The sequence below is a fragment of the Corvus brachyrhynchos genome, unplaced genomic scaffold (genome assembly GCF_000691975.1).
Source record: "Corvus brachyrhynchos isolate BGI_N302 unplaced genomic scaffold, ASM69197v1 scaffold158, whole genome shotgun sequence".
In the NCBI taxonomy this organism is placed as follows: Eukaryota; Metazoa; Chordata; class Aves; order Passeriformes; family Corvidae; genus Corvus; species Corvus brachyrhynchos.
The window spans coordinates 1,354,028-1,381,440 of record NW_008239756.1 but is presented as its reverse complement, the minus strand read 5'-3'; the positions used below and the strand labels follow the sequence as shown (position 1 = coordinate 1,381,440).

The window sequence follows — 27,413 nt, the reverse complement described above, 5'->3', positions numbered from 1 at the left end:
GGACCCCAAGCCGCGCCGGCGCCCTCCCCTCCTGGAGGCCCTGGAGCTGCGTCCTTGGGGAGGGGCTGAGGGTCTCCTGGCGCTTCCCCACCCCGAGCCGCCGGGATTACCGCGGGCCGGGGGTTTCAAGGCAAGGGCTGGGGCTCCGCACGTCACCCCGTTTTCCTGTTCTTACCGGGGGGGTTGATGCCGCCTGGGGCTGCTGCACTGTTGTGACCGGGTGTCGTGACTGTGTGTGGTGTTTAGGACGTGCGTGAGGAGCGCGGCCGTAGCGCGGGGACACCGGGAAGGGGCTGAGGGATGAGCGGGAGGTGGTCGCCTGTCAGGAGGAGGATGGGCTTCTCTGCAGGGCAGGGGACACGGCACATATCCCTGACCCTTGGGAGAGGCTGTTTCCAGCTCTGGTTGAATGCTTGGGATCCCTGGGTTGATTTCTGTTGTTACAAGTTTTTTGATTGATTTCTCACCCGAATAATTCAAGCCTAAGCAGTGTGTCCGCGGTTTATTTTTTTCCATAGCCCTGTGAAGAGAATCGGTTTACTTATTTTGCTTTAAAGCAAAAGAAAAGTAACACCACCCCACTACCCTCAATGCCTTGAAATTAAAACTATTTTCTACGCTGTGCCTAGGCCAGTCAAGAATTCAGAATGACTCCTATTATTATTTAAATATATCGATTTACTTTTGGTAATGATCTTTGAGATGCGATACTGTAAAAATTTCTCTCTCAGTGGAGTTACGTGGTGCTTGGATAACATAACTTGCTGTGTGTCTTACTAAGAACATGTATTGCTGTTTAGCTTCTGAATAGCAGGAGTCCTGATTAACATTGGTTTGATTAAGTGGACATATTCGGAAACATCTGAAAACATCCGTGTGCACACAAACTGTTACCAAAAATTTTCAAGTGACTAATGTGGTGCAAAATATGTAAGTCAAATAAACTCTGGATGTGAAATAGTTGTGAAACCTCTATAGTGCATTGGTAAAAATCAAATAATTATCAAATATTTACTCTAGAAATGCAGTTTCTCTGTTGTTTAAATTCCCGTTGCTATTTGAGAGACTGGAATCAATGGTATTCCTTTTGATAAAAAATGTTATGTTTAGGGGATAAAGGACCACATTCTGTAAACATACCAGTTATTTTTATAGTATTTTCCAAGTAATTCAGTGGAAGCATTGTAGTTTGAAAGCTTGTTTTCCTATATTGAACTGTCAAGAGTAATCTAGCTGTAATCAGGGCAGTAAACAGAATTTCTCTTAAAGTAATAAACTTCCTCTTTTAATAGCCTCCGTTTTGTGATTACTAAGGAGATGTGTACTTAGAGTAAATGCCAGGAATGGAATTAGAATAGGAGAGGGTACACGTGCTATAATGTTGAGGCATGTCCATTCAGAAAGATATAAAATAAGAACATTGATACCAACATATTAAGAGCTGCAAACAGCATGGGTAATTCGAGCAGCTTAAAATGTTTGATCATATTTGATCATTAATCATTTATTATAATAATCATTTTAGGAAGAAATTCTTTCCTTTGAGGGTGACGAGGCCCTGGCACAGGTTGCCCAGAGCAGCTGTGGCTGCCCCATCCCTGGCAGTGTCCAAGGCCAGGTTGGATGGTGCTGGGAGCCACTTGGTCTAGTGGAAGGTGTCCCTGCCCATGGCAGGGGGTGGAGCAAAAGGATCTTTAAGGTCCCTTCCAACACAGACCCTTCTGGGATTCTGTGATTCTATGATTCTGTATTATTCGTATTTAACATTCGGCTGTCTTTGTTTCACCTGGCTATGTATAAACCTAGTTGAAGAGCAAGCCTGTGAAATCAGTTCTTGGAGTTCAATTTGGTTTCAGTTGTTTACCTTCAATAAGTTTATTTTCTTACATTTTATGTGGTCTTTCCGCTGTGCAAAGCCTGTTCATCCTACAGCTTCAACAGGTTCTGGAGAGTTATGTTAGAGGTATTGGGACAGTGCAGATCCTTTTGTAGCTCAATCTTCTAAGACAACTCAGGATACTTGTCAGGTAACGTAAGGGCAAAGGCACTCATTTTGGGGCAGCAGCAACCTTCTTTTGGCTCTTGTCTTTGTGAACATCTTTTTTTTTTCGTCTTTTACACTCCCTGTTTTCAGCTCTCCTATGGTATGGCTAGCACGGCTGAAAGAAAATTTTTAAAGAGAAGGGGCACCAAGGAAAATAATGAATGTGATCCAGAGCTCTTTGTGACCCTGAGATGACCTCAGGAAAGAGAACTGGATGTATGAATTGTTCTGGCGGCAGGAGCTTACTCCTGCCTTTTTCCCAGGCCTGCAGTAAGGGACTCGGAGCGGTATCCGTGCGTGCGCACTGCGTACCACAAACGCAGTGTACGGATCTGCTGTCACTGTGCAGGCTCAAGACTTGAACTTCTGAACAGGAAATCAACTTGGGGATTAAACAGCAAGGCACTAGGGCTCCGAAGGGTCTGTTTGGCAGGTGGTCTAAAATATTAGTCAGAGGTGATGTTTTGGGGAGTATAGAGCAGGCATAGGAACCATGAGGTGGGTAAACTGTTAATCAAACTGAACCTCTCTAACAGGTTATGCTTTGACATCATCAGCTGTGGGCTCTTCAAAATTTTTGTCTCTGCCAGCGTTGACAGTCTTGGGTAGGTCTTTCATCAGCAGGTGTCACCAAATTACAGAATCCTCTTGAATGATAGTGATGTCATGGCATGTGGTGACGGGTAGATAGAGAGCTGTGCTATTTTTATCACTTGAACCCATTTTGTCTGGTCTGCTTCATCACAGAGGTGTAGTCATTTAGGTAAATCGGTCGGAGAGACTGAATCTTTGTAAAATTCCCCAAGTAGAGAATTGATCCTGAAGTGCTTTCCAGCAGCACTTGGGTGAATAATTTGCTGTAGAAGAAACTTCACAGCATTGAAGCACATCACCCTGGCTTCCTGCCGTGTCTGCCAGGTAAGTCAGCTCCGCGTCATGGCTGACGATATCAAACGAGGGTGACAGGAATGTCTGGTGATGGGATGAGATCATTCAGTCCTCTGGAGTGGTTTGCTCTGTATCTTGGTACGAATCCAGTCTCTACATGCTCTAGGTCGCTCACCGCGTCGGGAGAGCATTAGAGGAGCTCGTAGTTGGTGGTTGACTCTCTTGTCAGAGCTTTCTGATTAAACAAGGGGTGCATAGTTTGGTGATAGTTGGCTGAAAACATGCTGGGTTTTATTCAGAGTGGAACAGACTATTTCCTACTTCCACCTTTTCTCTGAATGATGTTTCCTGCTTGGACAGGAACGCAATGCTTATATGTGCTGATCATTTACATGCCAGCAAAAAGAATAGTCAGATTAATGAGTTACGGTTGCAGCATTCTTTGGAAATCCTGTCCGCCATCAGGAAGAGCGAGAGCTTCCAGAGGGGGCTGATGTTGGAAAATGCAGCAGCTTGTTTTGTTGATGGATATAAGTGAAGTACATTTAAGATGCTTAGGAAACTGTTCTGGAAATGCCGGATTTTTCTATTCAAATAGAGCTACAATCCTCAGAGAGTCAGTGTTTGCTTGTGCTTGGTTCAGAGAATTTAGTTATTATGGATCGCTCCTTAAATGAAGATTTGGCATGTTTATTGTAAACTCACGGGAAGGTTTTCTTGGCATAAACTAAAATTTTCATGTTCTTGATTGGTCTTTTCTTTCATCTTGTTCCTGCCTTCCTTCCTCTCAGAGTAGGCAGAACATCTGGAGATCCATGACAATGACAAGGAAGAAGATGACATTTGGGAGGGGACACAGTAGTGATGGAACTTAGTGTGAAATACTCCTTTTCGGGTGTCTGACTGCTGTCCTGGAGGTGGGGAGTGGTTATCCCAGGCAGGTTTTGTGACATCTCTGCATCTCGCTCTTAAACTGTTTATTGGGTTGTTTTGTTGCTTTCTGTTTAAGGCCTCTGAGTGGTCTAAGGACTGACCTGTTTTTGACTGGATTGGTTTTGCTGTTGGCATTGAGGCTGAGGAGAACAGTGTGGAGGATAACCTGCACAGGGCTAGAGCTCACGTGGCAATTGGAGGAGGCGAGTGAGAAGATGGGTTTTGGGGCTTCTGCATCTTTTGGCATTCCAGTTCCCATCTGCTTGGAATGTCAGCAGGAGGGACCGGGATTTGCTTGTTTAGTACACTGAAAAGTCAGGGCTTCCCTTGGGTCTGCAGCTTTCGTGCAATGCAGTGATTACACCAAGTTGAAATCCTCCAACGGTGCCATCAGGAAATTGTGAGAGTTGTTAATTTGCCGTTCATTCTTCTTTTTTTTTTTTTCTTTTTTTTCTTTTTAAAGTCTATTTCAGTTTAAGTTCCTAGTCCTGAAAATGTGTTAACACAGGCACAGGGCTCGGGGGGTGTGTGTGTGTATAATTGTCTGCTGAAAATACTCTGTAAGGATGTATACAGTGCAGGAGGTAGTCAGGTCAGCATTGTGTTGAAAGCTGGGCCTTTGTTATCAGTAGTTCTCATACTGATAACCTGAAATACTTGGGCAAATAATTTGAAGCTATTCTTCAAAACCTTATTACTTTGTAGTGTCATTAAGTAAAAGTGTGAGGAGAGGTAGGAATCCTGATGAATGAGAAGTTCTAAGAGGTGACAATAGCCTGTGGTCTTGGTGGATCACTGTTATCCACACTTAAATTTCAAGTGTCCAGTTTGTAACACAGCAAATTAACACACTGTTTTAGGTGTTTGATAGAAGTAACACACAAAGTGCTACGTTTCTTTTCCTGTCAGTTCTGATTGTTGTTTATTCCGTTTTCTTACTTGTGTTTCAGTTTTCTACCGGGAATCCAATATATGAAACTTACTACAAACAGGTACGTTCTTAAAAAAAAGTAAAAATAAAGTGCAGTTTCTTCTTCCCCAAGATTCCCTTCTCTTTCTTTTCCCCATTGCAGTGCTAAACCTGTGTGAATTCTGAGTGGTGATGCAGTTTGTGTAACTCCTTTTGACCTAGGGGCGAGAGACATTGCATTTCTTAAATTTGCTTTCACAGCAGTTGTGTTTCAATTAAATGTTAATTTTTCTCCTTCAGGTAGATCCAGCATACACAGGGAGAGTTGGGGCAAGTGAAGCTGCGCTGTTTCTTAAAAAATCAGGTCTCTCTGATATTGTCCTTGGAAAAGTAAGTTGAAGGATTTGGATAATGCAGTAATTGTCTGTACACTTTTTTAAGTGAAAGGAAAAATTTAAAAAGAAAAATTGTCTTTTGTGTAACATTTTTGCTTTTAACTTGACAATTCAATAGCATTGTATGTCATAATTTGAAAGCTGAATGAACGCTTTAAGAAGACATACAGTAGGAACTGTTGAGCCGAGTTAAATTTTATTTGAAATTCACAATGGCTTTTATTTTGTGTCTGCACAGATATGGGATTTGGCTGACCCAGAGGGTAAAGGATACTTAGATAAACAGGTAAATGAAATGTTCGTGTAGACTTCCTATATTACCTTTCCTAGATTAGCCTTGTTTCAATCAAACCCTGGTACCACAAGTAGTTATTGTTAACTTTTTCTGGGTTGAGTTTTTGTTTACAAGATGAGTTTTTTTCCCCAGCACTGCTCATATCCAAGTGTACTACTCAGTGAGGCTGCAGGAGAAGTTTGGTTCTAATTTTCTGTATCTCTTTTGTTTTGTAAATAATCAGTGTGTGTGCTATGCAGATACACAGTCATCGAGTCACAAATGCAAAGTATGATTGTGTTTTAGAAGACTCTCTTGGGTAAAAAACTCTAGCATTTTTATTAAAACTAGCTTGGAATATCAAATAGCAAGTTACTTGTAGATACAGATAAACTCTTTCAAAACATTACTAATTTTTAAGAAAAATTGTTAAATTGTTGAGGAGAGTTCTTCATAAAAACTAACTTCCAATTTTCTGCTCTTTGTTTCTTGTTACTGTAAAAATTTTCCTGACTCATCTTTAAAAGCAAAGGGGTAGTTGTCATTATGGGGCTGTACATCTTGGGGTTTTTTTTACTGAGCTGCGCATGTACGGTGTTAGTAAAAATCGTAAGCAGGTTATTTTTTGTGATTTGAACTGGTTTTTAACAGCCAACGCAATTGTTTGTAGGGTTTCTATGTTGCGTTGCGCCTCGTAGCATGTGCACAGAATGGCCACGATGTCAACCTGAGCAGTCTGAATTTGACTGTGCCACCTCCTAAATTTGTAAGTAATATCCACTTAAATGCAGGTATGTGTTATATGAGAGCTAAGGCTTCAGTTGGAACATTGGAATTCCATTTCATAAATGTCATGGTTCTGGGGCTTCAGGCTGCTGTCAAACAGTTCCTTAGGACACAGCAGCCAGGGCTGCCACAGTCTTGTCATCCCGAGTGACAGGAAACCTGCCCCTTCCTGGACTGCAAAACCAGTGCAAGTTTAAGTCTGGTCAACTTGGTCAGGAAGCTGATGTGGCTAAACTCTGAATTTATGAAAAAAAAGGAAAGAAAAAAAGCTTATTTTGGGTCTGGGTCAACAGGAGTGGGTAGTAAAAGTCGCAGCTGTGGCTTTGCCCTGCAGTAGCTGCTGCAGAACCTCTTTGGCTTGTGTTGGTTCTGTGTTTGGGTACAAACAGAATGTGCCTACTGAATGTCCTTACCCAAGTGCTGTAATGCTATAAAATGAGTGTGACTTATATTTGGGTACACGTGCAGCCTATTTTCCTCAGTGTAGTTAAGCTTCATGTCTATAACCATCTCTAAATTAATGCAGTTAGTAAGTATTAGAGACAGAAGTGTGTGTATTTATATATTTATATATATAAAAATAAAAAATTTTCTAATTTTTAGCATGACACTAGCAGTCCTTTGCTGATCACACCACCCTCAACAGAGACTCACTGGGCTGTTAGGGTAAGTGTAAAAGAGAACACATTCCATCCATATTTTAGAAGTAAATATTTTTCTTGTGTGTAATTTTCCCAGTGAGAGAATTTTGTATCAGATGTATTTCCCATTTCAGAAGTCATCCCTTTCTGTGCAAACTTGTGCACAACAGAGAACACGGAGGTGTAGTTTTACATGTGCCATGAGTATTAAACAACTGTTTGACAAGCACTGGTGTGATGTTTTTAAGACAGTGAATTTTAATCTTCTGCCTGGATTTCTTCCAGAGTTCTACAATTAGGCACTTTGTTTGTATAAAGGAACCCCACTGGGAACAGCAAAGTATTTCACCACATCCAGTCTGAAGTATTAATTTAAAGCTTGAGTTCCTATGTTCTAATTAGTATTCAATGATACAAGCAATATATATCATTTGGAAAAAATAACTTTTGGTGCATATATGGGGATATTTATATTTAAGTAATTTTCAAATGCTAACATTTCCAAAATGTAGAAATTTAATAAAAATACTTGTAGTTACATGTACTTTAAAGTGGGAAGAATACATTTTAGTTCTGCAGAGTTTATCAAAATGCAGAAGCACACCTTGTCTGCTGCATGGTCAGCTGTCATAACCTTAGATTTAGGAGCTTAATTTCAAAGCTTTCTCTATGGGTTTACATTTAAATACAGCACAGTGGCACTTGCAAGAAAGCTTGGAAATTTCGGATGAGTACGTTATGGACCAGTCTTAATTTCTTGCAAGATCTCATTTTCAGTACTCACACAGATACACTTTTTTACTTATTCAGACTATTTCTTACCAACTAGGTGGAAGAAAAAGCAAAGTTTGATGGTATTTTTGAAAGCCTTTTGCCAGTAAATGGTTTACTTTCAGGAGACAAAGTAAAACCAGTACTGATGAATTCAAAGCTACCTCTTGATATCCTAGGAAGGGTAAGTAAGCTGTTAAGATTTAGCTAGTCTCTGTTTAGCTTCTCATAGTTGCAATGTTAAAAATGTAATTTATCAACATAGATCAGGTTTTGGCTGAGATTTTGCATTGTGTGCATGCTATAAAGCAGGAACATTAAGACTCTGAAGTCTTCCACTTAGAAATAAGAATAAATGTAGTAATTTCGGCCCTAGAGTAGATTGGCTTTATTTTCTCTATTCATTTAAGAGCTGGAAATTTGATTTTGGTTGTTTAAAACCAAGGAAAGGCTTTCCTAAACTGTAATAGCTGTTATAACATTAGATTCCTCTGTTTTGTCATTTTTACAAATATCAGTTATTAGACATACCATTAAATCCATCCCCTGTTTGTACAGGAGAATACCTTAAAACATCCTCCTTTTATTGTAGCTGCCAAATTGTCACGTTGGTTTTTTTCTTTCATTTCATAAATACTTCCAAGGTCTGAGTTTAGTGCATCCATTGCTTATTTGCAAGGGAAGCAGACCTTAAATATTTTTCTGCCTCCATTAAAAACACATTCTTTAATGCTTTGCATATTGATATTTCTGAGAATGAGTATACTCTGTGTAAGAGCTGTATCTGCGTTACCTACTTTTATCTCTTCAGGAAGAACTGCCTCTTGCTCTGTATTATCTAAAAAAAAATCTAAGTAAGATTTGTTTTAAATCTGTACTTGAGTATTGCGAAGTCTTTGAAAGACTTTGGATTTTATATTGTTCTTGCCACAATGGAAATTCAGGAGGCTTTTACCTCTTCCAAAAAAATTTGTGGACAAGGTAAGGGACTGAGGAAATGGGCAAAGGACTAATCGAGGAGCTTAAATTTGCCAAGGGTGCAGTGATAAAGCGGAGTTCTCACAACTGAGCCTCGAGTCTTGGCTTTTTGTGCACTCCATTATCTCCAAGTCATATTGATGGTTAAACAGTGCTGTGTTGGAGTTCACAAAGTTTTGTATCTCTCTAAATCTTCTGCAAGTTGCATTGGCTGTGCCTGGCCTAATAATGAACTAAAGTTGATAAATGCTTAAATTCTCTCCCACAGGAAATTCAGGGGGCCAGAGGAAGCTGTGCATAGTTTTAGTTGTTAGTAGAAAACACTCATCATATAGGAATGGAATAGGAGTTAGAAATGTATTGACTCTTTCTATTGAACTGTCTTATGAAGAATTTGAATGATCTGCTAGCCCACACCCTTGGGGCAGTTCTGAAAGCCACCTCTGAATGCTTTTAGTCAGCTTGATGACTCCATAATTGCATCATAGAAAGATGAAAAACCTGCCTGTGTTGCAGCCAGAATTTGTTAGAGCCAGTGTTGATTCATGTGGCCGGAAAACTCTAATCCAATCTCTTTCATCAGAGAATGTTTAGATAGGTAATATAACTAATATGATCTTCACCAAAATCTATTAGGAGTCTTCAGGGGGCATGTTAATATGATGAATACATAAAATGTAGCTTGCTCTGCAAATCATTTTTAATCTTTATTGCTGTAGGTCTGGGATCTCAGTGATATTGATAAAGATGGTCACCTGGACAAGGATGAATTTGCTGTGGTAGGTTGCTTTAAATTCTCAATTCACAGCCTAGTCTGTCTGCCAAAGCAAATAGCTCATTTTTTTCTCAAGAGCTTTGCAGCTTTCTGTGCTCCAGTCAACTATTCTAATCTAACCTGTTCACATGGAGCTGTTAAATGACCTTCCTCAAATCCATCCACTGACTCTTCTCCGTGTCAAGATTAAACTTGTTGGAATTACATTCAAAATTATTTGCTCTGGTTTACATCTCTAATCTAACTGTCTTTGTTTTACTAATATGTAAATGACTTACACGGGAAGATCTTGTTGCTTTTTCTAATAATTTTGAATGTTATCTGACCTTCTTGCCTTTGCAGGCAATGCATTTGGTTTATAGAGCTCTTGAGAAAGAGTCAGTTCCTTCACAATTGCCCCCTTCTCTCATACCACCTTCTAAAAGAAAGAAGACACCGGTCTTTCCTGGTGCAGTTCCTGTTCTCCCTGCAAGTCCTCCACCAAAAGACAGCCTCCGTTCCACCCCATCCCACGGCAGTGTCAACAGTCTGAACAGTACAGGGAGCTTGTCTCCCAAGCACAGCATCAAACAAGCGCAGGTACACGTCTTTCTTTCTTATTTTTGTAATTTTGTGTATTTGTAAGCTGTAGGAAAAATAAATCTGCTTTTTAATTTCTGCCTCATGAGCACTTGAATTCGGGTGATTTGAGTGGAGCGGGCGAAATGAGAGTGGTAAGACTTGGAAGAACGGAAGAACATCAAGTGAATTTTAATTGGTGACCACGAGGTAGCAAATCTTAAGGGGGAATTTTCACTTTATGTAGAAAGTGAAACCATAGGTTTTGTTTGTGTATCTGCTTTAAAACTGAAGAAATCATTAATCTACTTCTAAATCTCCTGTTATTAGTGTGAGGACTTTATATGCCTAGTTGGGTTTGTATTTCCAAAGAATTAATGCTTTTCAACTGATGAATAGCTGTTTATCAGTGTTTTTATTCAGATAAAAAGTGTGAAGTTAAAACATGCAGTGAAAATACTTATTTACCAGTCAGACTGGAGTATGCAAGATGTTCAGCACCTCCGGCTCCGGATAGTGTCGTATACACTCAGTGTGTTCATAAAGACTGTTTCTCTTCCTTTGAAATACCGAATTTTGTTTTGCAGCCAGCTGTGAATTGGGTGGTACCAATGTCTGAAAAAGTGCGGTACGATGAAATTTTCTTAAAAACAGACACAGACATGGATGGGTTTGTGAGTGGCCAAGAAGTAAAGGACATTTTTATGCATTCAGGTCTGTCTCAGAATCTCCTAGCGCATATATGGTAAGAAATCCCTACTAGCTGTGTTTTTGTAACTTGCTGGTCTGGGAACTCAGATTCAGAATGTGATCCTAACATGAAAAAAACCCAGAAACAAACAAAAAACCCCACCCTGTTTTACTTGTCCGCATACTGCAACATATGGGCTATGTAGAAAATTAAAGGAGACATAAATACTCCCTTTGCTTTTCTGGGAGGGAGGGCAATAGGTCAGTCTGTGAATTGTGATTGTGTTTTGAAGTTCTAGTGCTGTAAATATTTTCTCAGAGTAACACTATTCAATTAAATATGCGTAATAAAATACTGCACTGTTTAATAGAACCCCAACTAGAATAAGTAAACTCTGATGAGGATGAACCGAAAGGAAATGACCTGTATATGCGTATTTCAGGCTTTTTGGTAGAGCAGAAATAAGATTTTCTTGTTCGTAAGTATCATCTGTTTTTTATCAGGGCTTTGGCAGACACGAGACAGATTGGAAAGCTCAGCAAAGACCAGTTTGCACTTGCCATGTATCTCATTCAGCAGAAGGTCAGCAAAGGGATTGATCCTCCACAAGTGTTATCTCCAGATATGATCCCTCCCACAGAGAGGAACACACCCATCCAGGTAAGTCAGTGATTTGTCGTAGATAACACTGAACTTATGTGCTTTAAAAGTGATGGGCTTTGAGGGTGAATTTTGTATGGGGTTTTTTTTAAGTGTTATGATAAAGAATTGCCAGTACTTTTTCTTATCTCCTCTTACAAAATTCTACTAACATTTGAAAATATAGCTAAATTTCTAACAACCAAGACAGTAAGTAAAGAAAAAAGCAGCAAAATATTCCATAAACTATGGAGTAATAATGCTGAAAAAAATCTAGCATAAAAAATAATCCTTTGTCGTAGAGAAGGTTGAGTCAGGGAACTTGTAACAGCAAATATTAAAAGCTGGTCGAGCAGCCTATCCCTGACTGTGATCAGCACCAAATTCCTCCCATGAAAACAAAATCGTTTAATGGCTAAATGAGGAGTGATGACTTCCTAGTTTCTGGGACTCATCTTTTGTAGCATGCCTGTCCACACTCCTGTATCCACCACTGCTAATACCACTTTACTGTAGTATCTGATCTTTTGCTGACCCTGCTTTGTTCCTTTCCTTGATAGCATGTCAGTGCATTTCTGAAACTGAAAAAAGAAATACTTCTGTCATGTCAATACATTCGCCTTTTCTATAAATTATATTGTATTTTTCTTTACTTTCTTTTTGCTTTCCCTAACCAGAAACCTTTGGAACTCTAAATATATTTTAATTATTGCTGTTGCTATGGTCCTCCTAAGGTTTTTCCTATATCCTTTTCCTATAGACTCTATCAGGTTACTTGACCCCTGTAGGAACTGAGATCTCAGCACTAACAGAAATGCGGCGTGTGAGTAATTGCGGTGTCCAAAGGAATGCACATTTCTGATGTATGCTTTTTGTAACTTCAAAAAAAGTGTTTCTTTCTACACCTTTGCCTGTCTCTGCTCTCGGGTTCTGTGCATGGTGATAATGTCACAGCAATGTGAAGTGCCCAGCACCGGCTGCCAACCTGGTGATGTTCCTTCCTTCAGCAACTGGAGATGTATTGATCTGGCAGGGAATTCCTGGGACAGGCAGCTCTGTGCTGTCAGAATTATTCCTGGACTAGTTCTCTGCATCTGTGAGCAGTAAATACATCTTGGTGTGAGAGCTTTAAGCTTCCCACTGTTTTCAGTTAATTGCAATTTTTTTTCCATGTGGTATGTATTTAGCTGAGCTAAGATAAAATAAACTATATGCTACTGTGAGCTTAGTTAAGTGACTCTTACCCTAACTGCTGGAGCAGCTCCTTTGATCTTATTTCGTAGTCATGTTGGGTGACACCTGGCTGTGATCCTGTCCTGTGTTCAGTACAGGTCTCCCAGCAAATCTGTATCTGGCCTGAGAGTATAAACGTGATTTTTGATTTGCTACCTTGAAGAATTAGTTTGTATTGTTGTTGTTATTTGTGATTATTTAATGGCGTATTACCAAAAAAATGATCCCCCGAAAGTGAGGACTTAATTAAATTATTTAAATTGTGTATTCACCTATTGTTTCTACAAAAATGTCACATCTTACTCTGCTGGTCTTGGCTTGTTTGTTGGGTTCTTGTTTGTTTTTTAATATTTAATAAAGCCAAGCTTTCTGTGGTTATCACAGTGGTCTCAAAGTGAGCGACGCAAGCAAACTCTGCATTCTTCTTTTTAAAATGCTATATAAAAGTTTTAGGTCTCTTGGTTTGTCATACTAGCAGTGAGTTCAGTGCTGCAGTTTTTGCTCAGTTGCAGTGGTTTTATTTTTTTCGAAGAGCAATCCTTTTTATAATAACAACCAATTTTGTACCTAATGCTACATCCGTTCTTAACTTCTGATAGTGATGGTCTTATCTAGAAGGCAAGGGATGCCCTCTGCATCTTCCCTGATCTACACCTGAATGAATGTAGGAACAACCTACAGGAAATGGGGTATAATTGCAGAAATTGCCATTAATTTGTGGCAGGGCTCAAGAAGACTGAAATTACAATCTGATTTTGTTAAGTCCCCTGGAAAATTTACTCTTGACTATAGCAGAACTGAGTGTTACGTTTTGAATTTTAATTCTGATGTAGTCTGCAATTTCCTTGTTGGCATTGTGCCTGTCCTTTCATTGCTGTGTGTTCAACTGTCCTGTCTATTAAACAGGCATGTTAAAAATTCTCCTGTCTCACAGGTAGAATTGTGTGGCATGTTCCCTGCTTGTTGCAGAATAATTTGATGCCTCTCGTAGAATTTTGAAAACGCGAATAATGAGGATTTTGTATCCCACCTCTGTCCTCAGCCTTTGTTAAAGGAAGAGCTTCTGTTACAACTTGACATTTTAATAGATTGTTTCATTCTTAACAGGATAGTGCAAGTTCTGTTGGATCAGGAGAATTTACAGGAGTGAAGGAACTGGACGATATTAGTCAAGAAATTGCACAGCTGCAGAGGTAATAGTTGTGGACTTTAACAAAATCTTGGTGTAGAGTGACAAAATAAGTCTATAGTACAGATGTGTCAGTTACCTCTATTTTCTTCTAGTAATTTTGTCATTATTTGTTGCTGTAATCGGTGATGAATTTCCGAGTGATACCCTACAGGTCTGTCAGGTGACTTCAGAAGATTGATGATGGGCACAAGATGGTATTTTTCAAAGCGTAATTGATACATATGCACCTTTTCTCCTTTACAGAATACATGAGAATACAGGCTGGCGTTTTTGGCTGCGTGGTGTTTCCGGAGTAATATTTAATTGATTGTTGCACATGTGTTATATTATTTAACTAATCACAAATACATTTTCTTTTTTGTCTGACAGAGAAAAATATTCTCTGGAGCAGGACATTAGGGAAAAGGAAGAATCAATCAGACAGAAAACCAATGAAGTTCAGGTAAAAACTCTGTTTATCATTAGTGGTTTTCATTTTTGTCTAGGTAATATATGGCAATTTAGCATTTTTTTCTGTCTTTCTGTTGTTCTATCATTCTTTCTGTTGTTCTTTCTTTCTTGGGATTTTCCTCTAACTTACAGAAAGAATTTTATTTTAGTGTTCTCCATCAGAAATGTTTTCATCTGATGCTGGCTAATACGAGCCTAGTATATGTGAACAGTTTGAAATGTCTTTTTTGTTAGTGTTTAACTAACACCGTAATTTAGGAAATCATTGTTTGGAGAGTACTGGTTTTGATAATGAGGATAACTCGATGCCGTGTGCTCTGTGTCACAGTCCCTTTTCCTTCTTGTGAGCAGTGATTTATTTCCTGATGTCTTGCACAAGTTCCTGCAGAAACAAAACAGGCCAGTGCAGGGTGTAGCCTATATGATGTAGAAAATCTTCTGAATTTTGCTACGTTCTTTGTCTGTGGCTGATCCTTCCTTAAGACAACAGCTAAATGTGAGTTCCAAATTGTGGAATTTTCTTCAGGAACTGCAAAATGATTTAGATAGGGAAACAAGTAACTTGCAAGAGCTGGAGGCTCAAAAACAAGATGCCCAAGACCGCCTGGACGAGATGGACCAGCAGAAAGCCAAACTGAAGGATATGCTGAATGACGTAAGGCAGAAATGCCAGGAAGAAACACAGGTGGTGAGTGTGTGTTAATTCTGGACGTGCTCAGGAGTGTTACTTCTTCTGTTCAGGGAAAGTCTATTTATGTAATGAATAAGCTTGCTTGCTTTCCTTCTTTCTTTCCTTCTTTCTTTCCTTCTTTCTTTCCTTCTTTCTTTCCTTCTTTCTTTCCTTCTTTCTTTCCTTCTTTCTTTCCTTCTTTCTTTCCTTCTTTCTTTCCTTCTGTCGCGGGTTCGGTTTGTAACCGGGCGGAAACACCAATTTAGTGTAGTGGTTTGGTCCAACCTTCTTTCTTTCCTTCTTTCTTTCCTTCTTTCTTTCCTTCTTTCTTTCCTTCTTTCTTTCCTTCTTTCTTTCCTTCTTTCTTTCCTTCTTTCTTTCCTTCTTTCTTTCCTTCTTTCTTTCCTTCTTTCTTTCCTTCTTTCTTTCCTTCTTTCTTTCCTTCTTTCTTTCCTTCTTTCTTTCCTTCTTTCTTTCCTTCTTTCTTTCCTTCTTTCTTTCCTTCTTTCTTTCCTTCTTTCTTTCCTTCTTTCTTTCCTTCTTTCTTTCCTTCTTTCTTTCCTTCTTTCTTTCCTTCTTTCTTTCCTTCTTTCTTTCCTTCTTTCTTTCCTTCTTTCTTTCCTTCTTTCTTTCCTTCTTTCTTTCCTTCTTTCTTTCCTTCTTTCTTTCCTTCTTTCTTTCCTTCTTTCTTTCCTTCTTTCTTTCCTTCTTTCTTTCCTTCTTTCTTTCCTTCTTTCTTTCCTTCTTTCTTTCCTTCTTTCTTTCCTTCTTTCTTTCCTTCTTTCTTTCCTTCTTTCTTTCCTTCTTTCTTTCCTTCTTTCTTTCCTTCTTTCTTTCCTTCTTTCTTTCCTTCTTTCTTTCCTTCTTTCTTTCCTTCTTTCTTTCCTTCTTTCTTTCCTTCTTTCTTTCCTTCTTTCTTTCCTTCTTTCTTTCCTTCTTTCTTTCCTTCTTTCTTTCCTTCTTTCTTTCCTTCTTTCTTTCCTTCTTTCTTTCCTTCTTTCTTTCCTTCTTTCTTTCCTTCTTTCTTTCCTTCTTTCTTTCCTTCTTTCTTTCCTTCTTTCTTTCCTTCTTTCTTTCCTTCTTTCTTTCCTTCTTTCTTTCCTTCTTTCTTTCCTTCTTTCTTTCCTTCTTTCTTTCCTTCTTTCTTTCCTTCTTTCTTTCCTTCTTTCTTTCCTTCTTTCTTTCCTTCTTTCTTTCCTTCTTTCTTTCCTTCTTTCTTTCCTTCTTTCTTTCCTTCTTTCTTTCCTTCTTTCTTTCCTTCTTTCTTTCCTTCTTTCTTTCCTTCTTTCTTTCCTTCTTTCTTTCCTTCTTTCTTTCCTTCTTTCTTTCCTTCTTTCTTTCCTTCTTTCTTTCCTTCTTTCTTTCCTTCTTTCTTTCCTTCTTTCTTTCCTTCTTTCTTTCCTTCTTTCTTTCCTTCTTTCTTTCCTTCTTTCTTTCCTTCTTTCTTTCCTTCTTTCTTTCCTTCTTTCTTTCCTTCTTTCTTTCCTTCTTTCTTTCCTTCTTTCTTTCCTTCTTTCTTTCCTTCTTTCTTTCCTTCTTTCTTTCCTTCTTTCTTTCCTTCTTTCTTTCCTTCTTTCTTTCCTTCTTTCTTTCCTTCTTTCTTTCCTTCTTTCTTTCCTTCTTTCTTTCCTTCTTTCTTTCCTTCTTTCTTTCCTTCTTTCTTTCCTTCTTTCTTTCCTTCTTTCTTTCCTTCTTTCTTTCCTTCTTTCTTTCCTTCTTTCTTTCCTTCTTTCTTTCCTTCTTTCTTTCCTTCTTTCTTTCCTTCTTTCTTTCCTTCTTTCTTTCCTTCTTTCTTTCCTTCTTTCTTTCCTTCTTTCTTTCCTTCTTTCTTTCCTTCTTTCTTTCCTTCTTTCTTTCCTTCTTTCTTTCCTTCTTTCTTTCCTTCTTTCTTTCCTTCTTTCTTTCCTTCTTTCTTTCCTTCTTTCTTTCCTTCTTTCTTTCCTTCTTTCTTTCCTTCTTTCTTTCCTTCTTTCTTTCCTTCTTTCTTTCCTTCTTTCTTTCCTTCTTTCTTTCCTTCTTTCTTTCCTTCTTTCTTTCCTTCTTTCTTTCCTTCTTTCTTTTCATTTCCACACAAATACAGAGGTCCAAGAAAGGATTCTGCTGTCCTAAATACCTTTCATAATGGTCATAAATGAAAGGTTGAACCCGATGATCTCCAAGGGTCCCTTTCTACAGGAATTGTTGCTGTTCTGAGAATATATGAAGCGTTTATTCAGCCTAATACAGCAGTTGAAAATCAGTAGTCCTAACCCATGAGACAGTCCATGGCAGTGGTTCTGGTTTTGATCACTCTGAATGTCATCAGTATTGAGTTTTCAGGTTGATACAATTGCTAATGGAAATAGGATGTTACCTTGAGGTAGAAACTTACTGTGTAAGGAAGTCACCTAAGAAAGTGTATAAGGAAGGTTATCTGCAACTCTGTAATTTTAACTCTTACTGGAGTTAAAAATGCACTTTAAACTATTTGATAAATGTTTGAATGGAACCAAGTTCTGAATGGAACCGAGGTGTGAAGGTGAACATCCAGGAAACAGCTTTTGATTACCTTTTTAATTAGTGGGGTACTTCTCTGATTTAAAATAGTATTTCTTGGTTTTATTGAGTGTGCTTTTATCAAGGATGGTAGCAGAAGCAGCATGCATTTCTTCATATTAAGTTCTAAATATTTTCCTTAGTAGTTGATAGGTTGGTTTACCACTTTCTATTACTTATTATAAATTCACACTTTAACAAGTCCCATTTATTCCAAATTTCACTCTGATTTTTCTACTGTGTTGTTTCAGATTTCATCACTAAAAATGCAGATTCAGTCTCAGGAATCAGATTTAAAGTTACAGGAAGATGACCTTAATAGAGCAAAAGCAGAGCTGAATCGCCTCCAGCAAGAAGAGACTCAGCTAGAGCAGAGCATCCAGGCTGGAAAAGTGCAGCTTGAAACAATAATCAAATCTTTAAAATCAACCCAGGAAGAAATAAACCAGGTATTCACTGTACTTCATACAATTTTTTGCTTCTTGAAATGCTGAGTTGAACACTGCCTAGAAGAATTATTTTTCAGAGGAGAAAAGAAGTCCTGGTTCATGAAATAAGCCTTTTTGACTGGTGTTTGGTTCGGTTAATTCCCAGTTTGAGTCAGGAAGCATTCAGTTCTGGTGGGGATGAAATGCAGCTGGCTGGCACCACTGTTTTAAGGAGACTGTAGGAATGGTAGTGTTGTCGAGTGCGTAACATGCTAAAACATTTTTCCTTCTCAGGCGAGAAGTAAACTCTCTCAGCTGCAAGAGAACCATCAGGAAGTGAATAAGAGTATTGAAGAGTACAATGAAGCTCTCAATGGGATTCATGGTGGGAGTCTGACAAATTTAGCAGACATGAGTGAAGGCCTTGGGCAGACAGAAAGAAGCAATTACGGAGCTATGGTAAAAACAAAATACTGTTGTTCAGTATATTTTACACTAATTAAGCTTCTGACTTGCACCTAATCTGAAATAGTTGTTTAGTTGGTAGTTGGCTCGTTGGTCTTGTGGATTTGTAACCTGTCACACGTTCAGTCTCAGGACAGAGATGGGGCTTTATTTCCAGGTCAAGTGTTTTGTGTTTTCTTGCATGCTGTCCAGTTTACTAAGGCAAAACCTTCTCTTGCTGTAAACTTCCCTTGATCATGTATTTCCTTCTTATTTCCAAAAGAAGCTCTACAAATTTCTGCTTTACACTGAGCTATATTTATTACATATCTCAGTAAAAAACATGTTCCCTTTCCAAGAGGATGTTTCTCTTTTGCTTAAATAATTCCAGCATCATCTTTCTCATTTATTAAGTTTTTATTTAATCAGCATTTTTTCCCAAATCATAAAATCTTTCAAATTCTTAAACATTTTTTGAGTCAATTTCTTTTGCTGATTTGGGTATTAAATAATCCTCTAAATCACAAGAATTTTCTTTTTTTTTTAAGCCTATTTCTTGTCTTAAGGCAAGATAAAAGTTGCATACTTGCTTGATTCTGCTTGCATGTCTGTGGCCCTTCATCATTATGGAAACATGCTTACCCTTGTAAGCACAGTATTTGCTATGGGTTTAGTATGAGGTTAAATATATAATGTGTTAGTAAATATTCACCAGGCATTGCTGCCTTTAATGCCATACTTTACACTTGCTCTGTAAAAACAAACTGCTCGAAAGAAGAAAAGTGTAGATAAAAAAGAGCAGTACATTGAGAAACATGGACTTAAAGGTCTTAAAACACTTTAGTGCTTAGTTTCTGTGCTTGCATGGCTTGCATAAATATATTTAATTTCCAGTGAAATCTTCCAGATGTTTTGCTTACTTGTAAAACCTAGGAGCCACTTACTGGCAGAAAACAGCAGTCTATGTTCATAGCAATTTTTTTAAACCATTGTGCCACTTTCCTGTTTCTCAATTCTTCCTTCCTCTTCCTTCTCTCCCCACCTCCCTCCCCCTGTTCTGAGAAGTATTAATTAAGATGTTTGCATTTGCATCTTGTGAAGGGATGAAAGAAATCCTGTCTCTTTCTGGTGTTGGGGGCAGTGTGAGTGGGTAGCTGTTTCTGGATATTCCTTACGTTGGTGTGGCACGGCTCTCATTGCCCCTGGAATTCTGCTGTGCAGGTGCTGTCTGCGCCTGGGCCTTCATCAGAGACCTCCAAATCAGACCCAAGCCAGGGGTATTATGCAAATGAATGTCATGAAGAGGTTTCATAACTTCAGTTTGCTGCTTGTTCATGCAGGGTATTTTCTGCAACTTGACAAACTTAGATTTGGCCTCTGCTGAGAAACCTTGTCATCAAAATGTTGGGGTGACTCTTCCTGCATGAAGTGCTTTATCATGGGAAATCAGTATTTGGAGCTTTAAACTCAAAGATGAGTTAAAAAGAAGCAATCTAGTATTTGACTACTCAGTAGTAATTTGTTGTATTTCTAGTCCACAGATTATTTATGTATCCTTTCCTTTTAAGTAAGTGTCTTACCTGAAGCTGAGCTGTTAATGGGGGGGAAGAATTTTTTGATAGTGTGATGTTTGAGGTTGGCTTGCTTTTGTTATTTGAGATTTGAATATATTAATACAGGCAACAGTTTAACATTTAATTGCTATATGTACTGTTATCTTTTGATGTTCTGTGTAGCCTTGGGTTACACATTCCCGTCTGCTCTGTAATTACTTCTACATAGAAGTCACATATTGAGAAAGTTCTTTAGAAAGCAATTTTTAAGATTGTTAAACAGGAACCAAGATAGCATTCAATTTCTGCTAAATATGTAACTGAGCATTTTTATCATGACCAGCTGCTGTGATGTTTCTCCTCTTAATTTTTAGGATGATCCATTTAAGAATAAAGCCTTGATGTTTACCAATAATACACAAGAATTGCATACAGACCCATTCCAGTCAGAAGATCCTTTCAAATCTGATCCATTTAAGGGAGCAGACCCCTTCAAAGGCAGTAAGTGACAAGTGCTTACCTAAGACCTTGAAGACCAATTCTTGAGTAAATTATATTTTCACAAGCTTTTATCATCCTGCTAAATAGTAGATAAAACAAATTATTTTTCTCTTCTGCATAGGTGACCCATTCCAGCATGATCCTTTTGCAGAGCAACCACCTGCTCCAGCAGGTAATAGCCCTTTTTAATGACAGGACAGGTGTGGTATAAACGATTTGTAGCCAAACACAAAGATTTACAAACACAGAGAAAGCATAAAGGTTTCCCTAGCTTCGGATTTTTGGTTTGCGTGTGGGAACATAGAAACCTGACAAGGTGTGCATTCAGAATCAATATGTTTAATGAGAAGTGTGTAACTATTAAATCTGAAAGCTTCATATAAACATGTACTTGCTCAAACTTAGTAAATACCCTCTGTAGAGAGGTCTCTGGAAGTTTATCGGATTTACCAAAACACTGTGTACTTGTGTAGGAAAAATTACCTCAGTGAGTGTGAGGTCAAATGTTGCATGTTTATAGACACACTAGTGCTACATTCTATTTACCTTTTCATGCTCCTTCTAGATCCCTTTGGAGGAGATCCGTTTAAGGAAAGTGACCCATTTCGTAGTTCTGCCCCTGAGGATTTCTTCAAGAAACAGGTGAAGAGTGACCCGTTTACCTCAGATCCATTCACAAAAACCCCCACTTTACCCTCAAAGGTCAGTAATTTTTAAATCTACACTTAATAGATTTCTTTACTGTTGACAGGCTTATTGTCTGAAAGCTAAAAGGAGTGAAATAACACAAAATACTTTTTTCCTAACTGATGAAATATAATTAATTGTATTCTTAAAATGTAAGTATGGATTGTTAAGGCAATCTGCAGTGTTCTCTCTGGTTCCATGATAATGAGGTACATCCACCATGAAGGTACTGTTAGGTGGATATTTTTTCTCTCTGTTGGGAATTTCAAACCAGCAACACCCACTCATTCCCACCATTCCCTCCATCCCATAGATTTGTGCAGTCACACAGTGAGTGAGAAGGAGGAACTGCTCTGGCTAAAGGATTCCTGAGCCCTGAGCACACACTGGAGCCAGCACAGTGGGGGGACCGTGCAGAAAGTGCTTGTTAGATCCCTAGTCACAGTTCTGAGCTGTTCTGATGTACATGTGTGTGCTTCTTTGGGGGGGAGTATGAATTTTTTGGTTTTGTTTTTGTTAGTGTTTTCCTCACTCTTATGCAATTCATTGAGAGTTTGCCACCCAAGACCAGTTTCAGTCGGTGGGAACTTAGTTTGTCTTGCAGTATAGGATTGTACTTAAATAAAAGCAGACTTGTCAAACTGAAGAGCAACTGTAAATACCATCTGTATTTACATATACAGATTCTCTGAATTAATAATAATATAAATGCATGACCCAAATATTCAGTCTCTGTTGCTTAAAGACTAAACACTTCTGGGTGTATGTTCATATGTTGCCCTGGTAACGAATGTTGCTTGTATTTCAGTGGGATCTCACTTGTAGGTACCTGGTGTTGTGTTCAAGGCTATCCATAGCTAAATGCACTAATAATGTAAATTTCATACAATCAGTTGATTTTATCCTACTCTGTCCGCTGAATAGAGTGGTCTGAAATCGGAAATAATTTGTCTTAAAGCAAGAGATTTTGATAGGCATAAAAAGCTAAGTGCACAGTCCAGCAGCAAAATAATTATGCCTATCTGTTCTTATTTAGCCTGACCCTTTTGAAAGCACTGATCCTTTTACGTCTTCCAGTATCTCTTCGAAAGGTCCAGGTAAGAAGTAAACATTTTCACATGAAGATATATAAGGAGGTATCTTTTTATGAAAGAAGAATCAAATGTAAGAGTAAGAATAAAGAGTCTTGTGAACTGTTGGCAAAAAGCATCACGGTCTTGTTCCAGTTCATGAAGACCATCTGTGGCACTATATATGCCTTTTTTTTTCTTCCTGTATTTTCCCTCCAAACAAGTGGTAGAAAACCTATTGTTTTGTGGAGTTCTCTTGTAACATCTCATGGCAGGTCAAAATGCAGGTGTCTTTTAATCACCTGCCTAGTTTTGTGCTTCATTGGCACCACCAAGCATTCTTTGTAATTCTTAAGTATTACTCAAAATAACTTTTTTTCCCCCCGTGTCTGTTCCAGATCCATTTGGAACACTGGATCCATTTGGAAGTGGTGCTTTCAGTGGTGGTGAGGGATTTGCAGACTTCAGTCAGATGTCAAAGGTAAAGGTTAAAAGGAAAGCAACTGTCCTTTTAAAAATGTATGTACAGACACTTTTTTAAAGGGTGTGATACGATTGTAACTTTGCAGCTGACAAACTGGTTTTGGTCATTTTTTTCCTATCAGCCTCACCAATTACGTAGCAAAGTCTTACTAAGACTGTTAGATTCAGTAGGGATAAATAAACTTCTCACAAATATTTTCAAATACCAGATCAGGAAAAGAAACTAACTTGTAGTGTTAACTCGTGAGAAGAGGTAGTTGTTGTGGATATTAATGTATTTCAGTGTCCAGCCTTCCTGTAAGTTCTGGAATTTGCTTCTTTGTTACTTCATAGTAAGTATTCTGACTTGTTTCTAAGCTTACCATAAAATCATTCAGGTTGGATAAGGCCTTTGAGAGCGAGTCCACCCATTAACGAAACACCACACTACTAAATTTACGTAAACTAACCTTCCTGTAAACCCACTCCACTCTTAACAGTCAATCAGTCTCTCCCACGTTTTAGATGTGCAATTTCTGTTCATTTTAAATAGCAGATGAAGAAAAAGGTTCAGGACACACATGAAAAAAATGGATAATTGTAAAGATCTTGGTCTGCTGTTACTTTCCTGAGGTGGAGTTTGGAATTTACAGTTAACATCAGTGCCCAACTCCTTACATTAGTTCTACAGTAATGCTTGAACACTGTAGAGTAAATGTTAAAAATAAGATAGGTCATCTTTTCACTTTGATAATTACATTTCTTGATGGTTTTTTTATTCTCCCGTAACTTTTCTTACTATTTTGGGGAGGGTTTTAGCTCTCCACTAGATGGCAACAGCCTTTACCAATAGATGTGGCTGGCTTGAGGTAGAAATTTTAGCAAAGGTTTGACTGCGATTTTTACCTTTGCTCACAGAATTCCTCCTTCTTCATTTCACAGTGATAAATTTCCTTGCATGGCGGAATACTTGTGGGCTTCTTGAATCAATAGGAGAGCCCTTTAGAAAAGCCATCTGAATACAGGAAGCATTAAACCCATGCTTTTGGATATTCCCTAAGGTTTTGCTAAAAAGTCAAATACCCGTGTGTGACTTCAGAACAGCTTAGAATAAAGTTCTCTGTTCTGCAGTGTGCCGTGTTTTTCCAGGTTCTGTCATGGTTCTGTTTATCAGAGTGAAGGTCAGGCTGTGGTATGACTGTTCATTGCCAAACAGTAAAAAGTAGAGTTTTGCTTCCTTTTATTTTCTCATCAGCTTTTTGCTAGGACTAACAGTTCTAGAAGTACTTAAATGATTAAGAGCATAAGTTCTTTTGAATGTGAATGGAATCTTAGCACTGCTGCCATTGGGCATTAGCCTCTTACACCAACTCTCTACATCTGCCCTCAGGTTTTGAAGTTAATGGTTTTACTTGAGTTAACCTGTAGCTTCATGAAACCACAGGTATTCTACAGTGTGCTTACATCCCTTCTCTTTTCTTTTTTTCTCGTGTAGTCAGTAGCTTCAGACCCCTTTGCCCCCTCTTTTGGAGGGGTGGGATTCGCAGATGACCCTTTCAAAAGCAAATCAGACACACCAGCATTACCTCCGAAGAAAAATGTCCCTCCACGACCCAAGCCACCCAGTGGTAAGGAGGTTTTCTTCTTTTAAAATCTACTTCTTCCAATTTACAGTGTATTACTGGATATAAGAACAAGTTGACAGTCTACTATTTATCTTGGTTTTACTATTTCAACCATGGAGGAAGATATGAAGTTACCAGTAAATTGACAAAATTATCAGTAAACCAGACTGGAACTCTTCTGACTGGAAAACAGATGATGACAGAGTGCTATGACAGATCTGTAAAATCACACGTGGCAGGAAAAAACGGGAAAATCCCCTATATTTTCTAAGTAGACGACACGTAGGATTAGTAAATGGCACCTTTAAAATAAAGAGGTTTGTTTTTATATGGTAATCTAAATTTAGGATTTATTTCTATGTTTACCAGAGAATATGGTGAATGCAAGAAAGTTTGAATGGTCTTAAAAAAACCTCTAGATAGTTCTCAGAAGAAACAGGGGCAACAGGGTGTCCCAAAAGCCAAAATACTGGCTCTAGCTGCTTTGTAGCTGAGTAGCAAGGCAGTCTGACTATGGCTGCATCTTTATCTTGTTTGTATGTTCTTCCTGAGGCATCTGCCACGAGATACTGACAAGAACAGGGTACAGGGTTAGACAGACCTGTCCTGATCTGCCTGTCCAGGTAGGATCATTCTTGCATTTGCACATTACTGCATGAATTAAACAGAAAACACTTCCTGAATATATATGTATATGGCTTTGCTCCTGCTTCAAGTCCCTTATTTATGAAAATCTGGGAGATACATAAATCTCATGAATTGAAAATAAGATCTCTCTTAGTGGAGCTTCAACTTCTGCCCTCCCTGGAGTTGTTTTCAAGATACTCAGCTACCAGTGAAACTGTTTAAAGAACTGAAGGCACGTAGTTTCAAGTCTCCTTTTAACAACTGTGGTAGAGTTCAGTTGATATTAAGAGGGAACTTTCAGTTGGCCTCAAAAACCAACAAAAGCTGGATTCTGCTTATGGATAGGCACAGACTTTTGCACTAAACACATGGATCAACATCTAGTATGTTTACAGTATCTAGTATCTATAAAGATACATGGAATATCTTATACTATATACATCCACAGACAGTATTAGGAAGCATCGTACAGAGAGAACAGATCCATGATTAATGTCTCCCTCAGTGTGTGGATTCTCTGCCTTTCTGTTGGTGCATTTTGGAGCAGAGCATCCAGCCTGTTTGTGATGGGTATTGTTGATCTGGCTGGTTTTGCAAACCAGTTATTCTAGAATGAACTCCTTGGATAATGTGAGAAGTGCTTTCTGTTACCAAGGTGTCCTTAATGTCATTATATGCCATCAATTGATCCAAGGTATGAAAGATACCATTTCACACAGTAGACTTACCAGCAGACCATTGCAGCAGCATTAGTTTGTTCCTGTTGCTGTGATTTCATTGCTTAAGAGACGATGGTGCACCCTAAAACCCTGAAAGCAACAGATGAGGTTTTTTGTAGGTGAGTATTGATGCAAACTTGTCAGGAAATGCTCTAGGATTGTGGAACAGCCCTTGAAGCAGTTCATTCCATGCTTGCTTTGTGTATTTTCTACTACTGAGGTACTAAGGACTTACAGTAATTAAAAAAACCCCCCACATAATACGTCATGTTGACAAATATCAAACACTAGGGCAGACATGAATAAAAGGAGAAATAGAAAAGCTGAAGGGAATCTCATCTGACATTGTGAATTATGTTATTTTTCTTTATTTGGTTTTCAAGGAAAAGAGTGCAAGTGGCCATCTTTCAAAAAAATGTCTACATGAAATATTTTAGTGTTAACAGGGCCTGTGTGAAGTTGGATGATTCAAACAAATACTAAATATACCCATGTTATCTCTTGTATGTGGTTTCTCTCTATTCCTTGTTAGAAACATGATTACTCTTAGCAAATGCAGTGTAACAGTAGCAGCAAAGGTGAGTACTGACTTACCTACATGAGGGATTTGGGATTTCTGTGTCCTCATTCCCTCTTTTGTACATATTGAGGAATTTGGTGAATATTCAGCTTTATTAATATATTTTTAATTTAGCCATGTGCACTCAACCTTTAATCAGTTGGTTAAAAATGGTTTAAGTGTGTCTCTTCCCCCTTTCTAGGGAGATACAATATTTGTGAGGTTCCGCTGCTCTACCAAAAGCAAATCTTGTTATGATAAAATAGACTAAGGAGGAAACAACAGGGTTTTTTTTAAAGCAAATGAGCCTCGTGTGCTTATGCAGTTCTACTCCTCCCTTCCTTCCACAACTAAGGCAATCTTCAGTGGTTACTTTAAGCATGAGAAATTATATAGTAATATAGTGCGATTGTAGCAAGAGATACAGCCATAAAATGTGTGTTAGAATGGGCTCAGCAAACAAACAACAGACAAGAAACTTCCGTTGTTTCTTACCTTTCTTATTGGTCTGTTTAATTAAAAAACAAGTAGGTGATACAGATCTTGCTGGTGGATGAATAAATGCCAGTTATTACCAGACAAACCTGTAATTTGCCTTTCTGTTCCATCCTCATACTCTTTTTAGTAAAACTGTTCTTGGGGGGGGGATGGTGCAATTTTTAATATTGAAAAGCACTTTTGTGGTTTGTTTGCATTTTGGTAGGCAGGTGCAAAAAGCTATAAAAGAAAACTTTACTCGTCCTCAAACCTCTGCTGTCAAGTAGAAAATAGAAATACTTCTGCAGAGCACTGGAAACTGTCTGATTTCCCAGGAAGTTGATAGTGGAAACTAAACAGGATCCACCAGGGATTATTCCTGGTTATTCCTGATTTGATGCTTTTGTGTACGCGAAGCTTTTGTGTGTGACGTGCAAACATTGTCTGATAATCCACTGAGGGATTGCACGATGTCCTGGACCAAAGTGTGCCACAGTTCTCACCTTGCCCATGGGTCTCTGTTTTGTCCAGATGAATGAGGAGTTTGGCATCAAGTCTCATTCCTTCATGAAAACAAAGGCAGAGCAAACCCTTGGAGCTGAGCACAGGATCAGGGAAACACTTATAATCATGGCATGTCCTGAGTTGGAAGGGACCCACAAGGATCATGGAGGCAAACTCCTGGCCCTGCACAGGACACCCCAGCCATCTCACCCTCTGTCTGAAAGCATTGCCCAAGCACTTCTTGAGCTCTGGCAGCCTTTGGGCTGTGACCCCTGCCCTGGGGAGCCTGTTCAGTGCCCCACCACCCTCTGGGGAAAGAACCTTTTCCTGGCAACCATCCCAGCCCCCTGACACAGCTCCAGCTGTTCCCTGGGTCCTGTCCCTGTCCCAGAGC

At 38.7% G+C, this 27,413-nt stretch overlaps 1 protein-coding gene across 1 annotated transcript in view; it reads left to right on the top strand.

Moving 5' to 3' along the window:
* The window catches only part of EPS15L1 (epidermal growth factor receptor pathway substrate 15 like 1), a 51,073-nt gene that overhangs the window by 788 nt on the left and 22,872 nt on the right, over positions 1-27,413 (top strand). Inside the window, exons 2-24 of the mRNA XM_008639991.2 lie at positions 2,308-2,368; positions 4,726-4,857; positions 5,076-5,165; positions 5,409-5,456; positions 6,115-6,210; positions 6,834-6,896; positions 7,701-7,826; positions 9,340-9,399; positions 9,738-9,974; positions 10,541-10,698; positions 11,148-11,304; positions 12,044-12,106; positions 13,624-13,709; positions 14,078-14,150; positions 14,685-14,846; positions 17,615-17,812; positions 18,086-18,250; positions 20,163-20,289; positions 20,411-20,461; positions 20,855-20,991; positions 22,013-22,073; positions 22,445-22,527; positions 24,004-24,136. Of these exons, the coding sequence (XP_008638213.2) occupies positions 2,308-2,368; positions 4,726-4,857; positions 5,076-5,165; positions 5,409-5,456; positions 6,115-6,210; positions 6,834-6,896; positions 7,701-7,826; positions 9,340-9,399; positions 9,738-9,974; positions 10,541-10,698; positions 11,148-11,304; positions 12,044-12,106; positions 13,624-13,709; positions 14,078-14,150; positions 14,685-14,846; positions 17,615-17,812; positions 18,086-18,250; positions 20,163-20,289; positions 20,411-20,461; positions 20,855-20,991; positions 22,013-22,073; positions 22,445-22,527; positions 24,004-24,136 (2,567 nt within the window). The remainder of the gene's footprint in view (positions 1-2,307; positions 2,369-4,725; positions 4,858-5,075; positions 5,166-5,408; positions 5,457-6,114; positions 6,211-6,833; positions 6,897-7,700; positions 7,827-9,339; positions 9,400-9,737; positions 9,975-10,540; positions 10,699-11,147; positions 11,305-12,043; positions 12,107-13,623; positions 13,710-14,077; positions 14,151-14,684; positions 14,847-17,614; positions 17,813-18,085; positions 18,251-20,162; positions 20,290-20,410; positions 20,462-20,854; positions 20,992-22,012; positions 22,074-22,444; positions 22,528-24,003; positions 24,137-27,413) is intronic.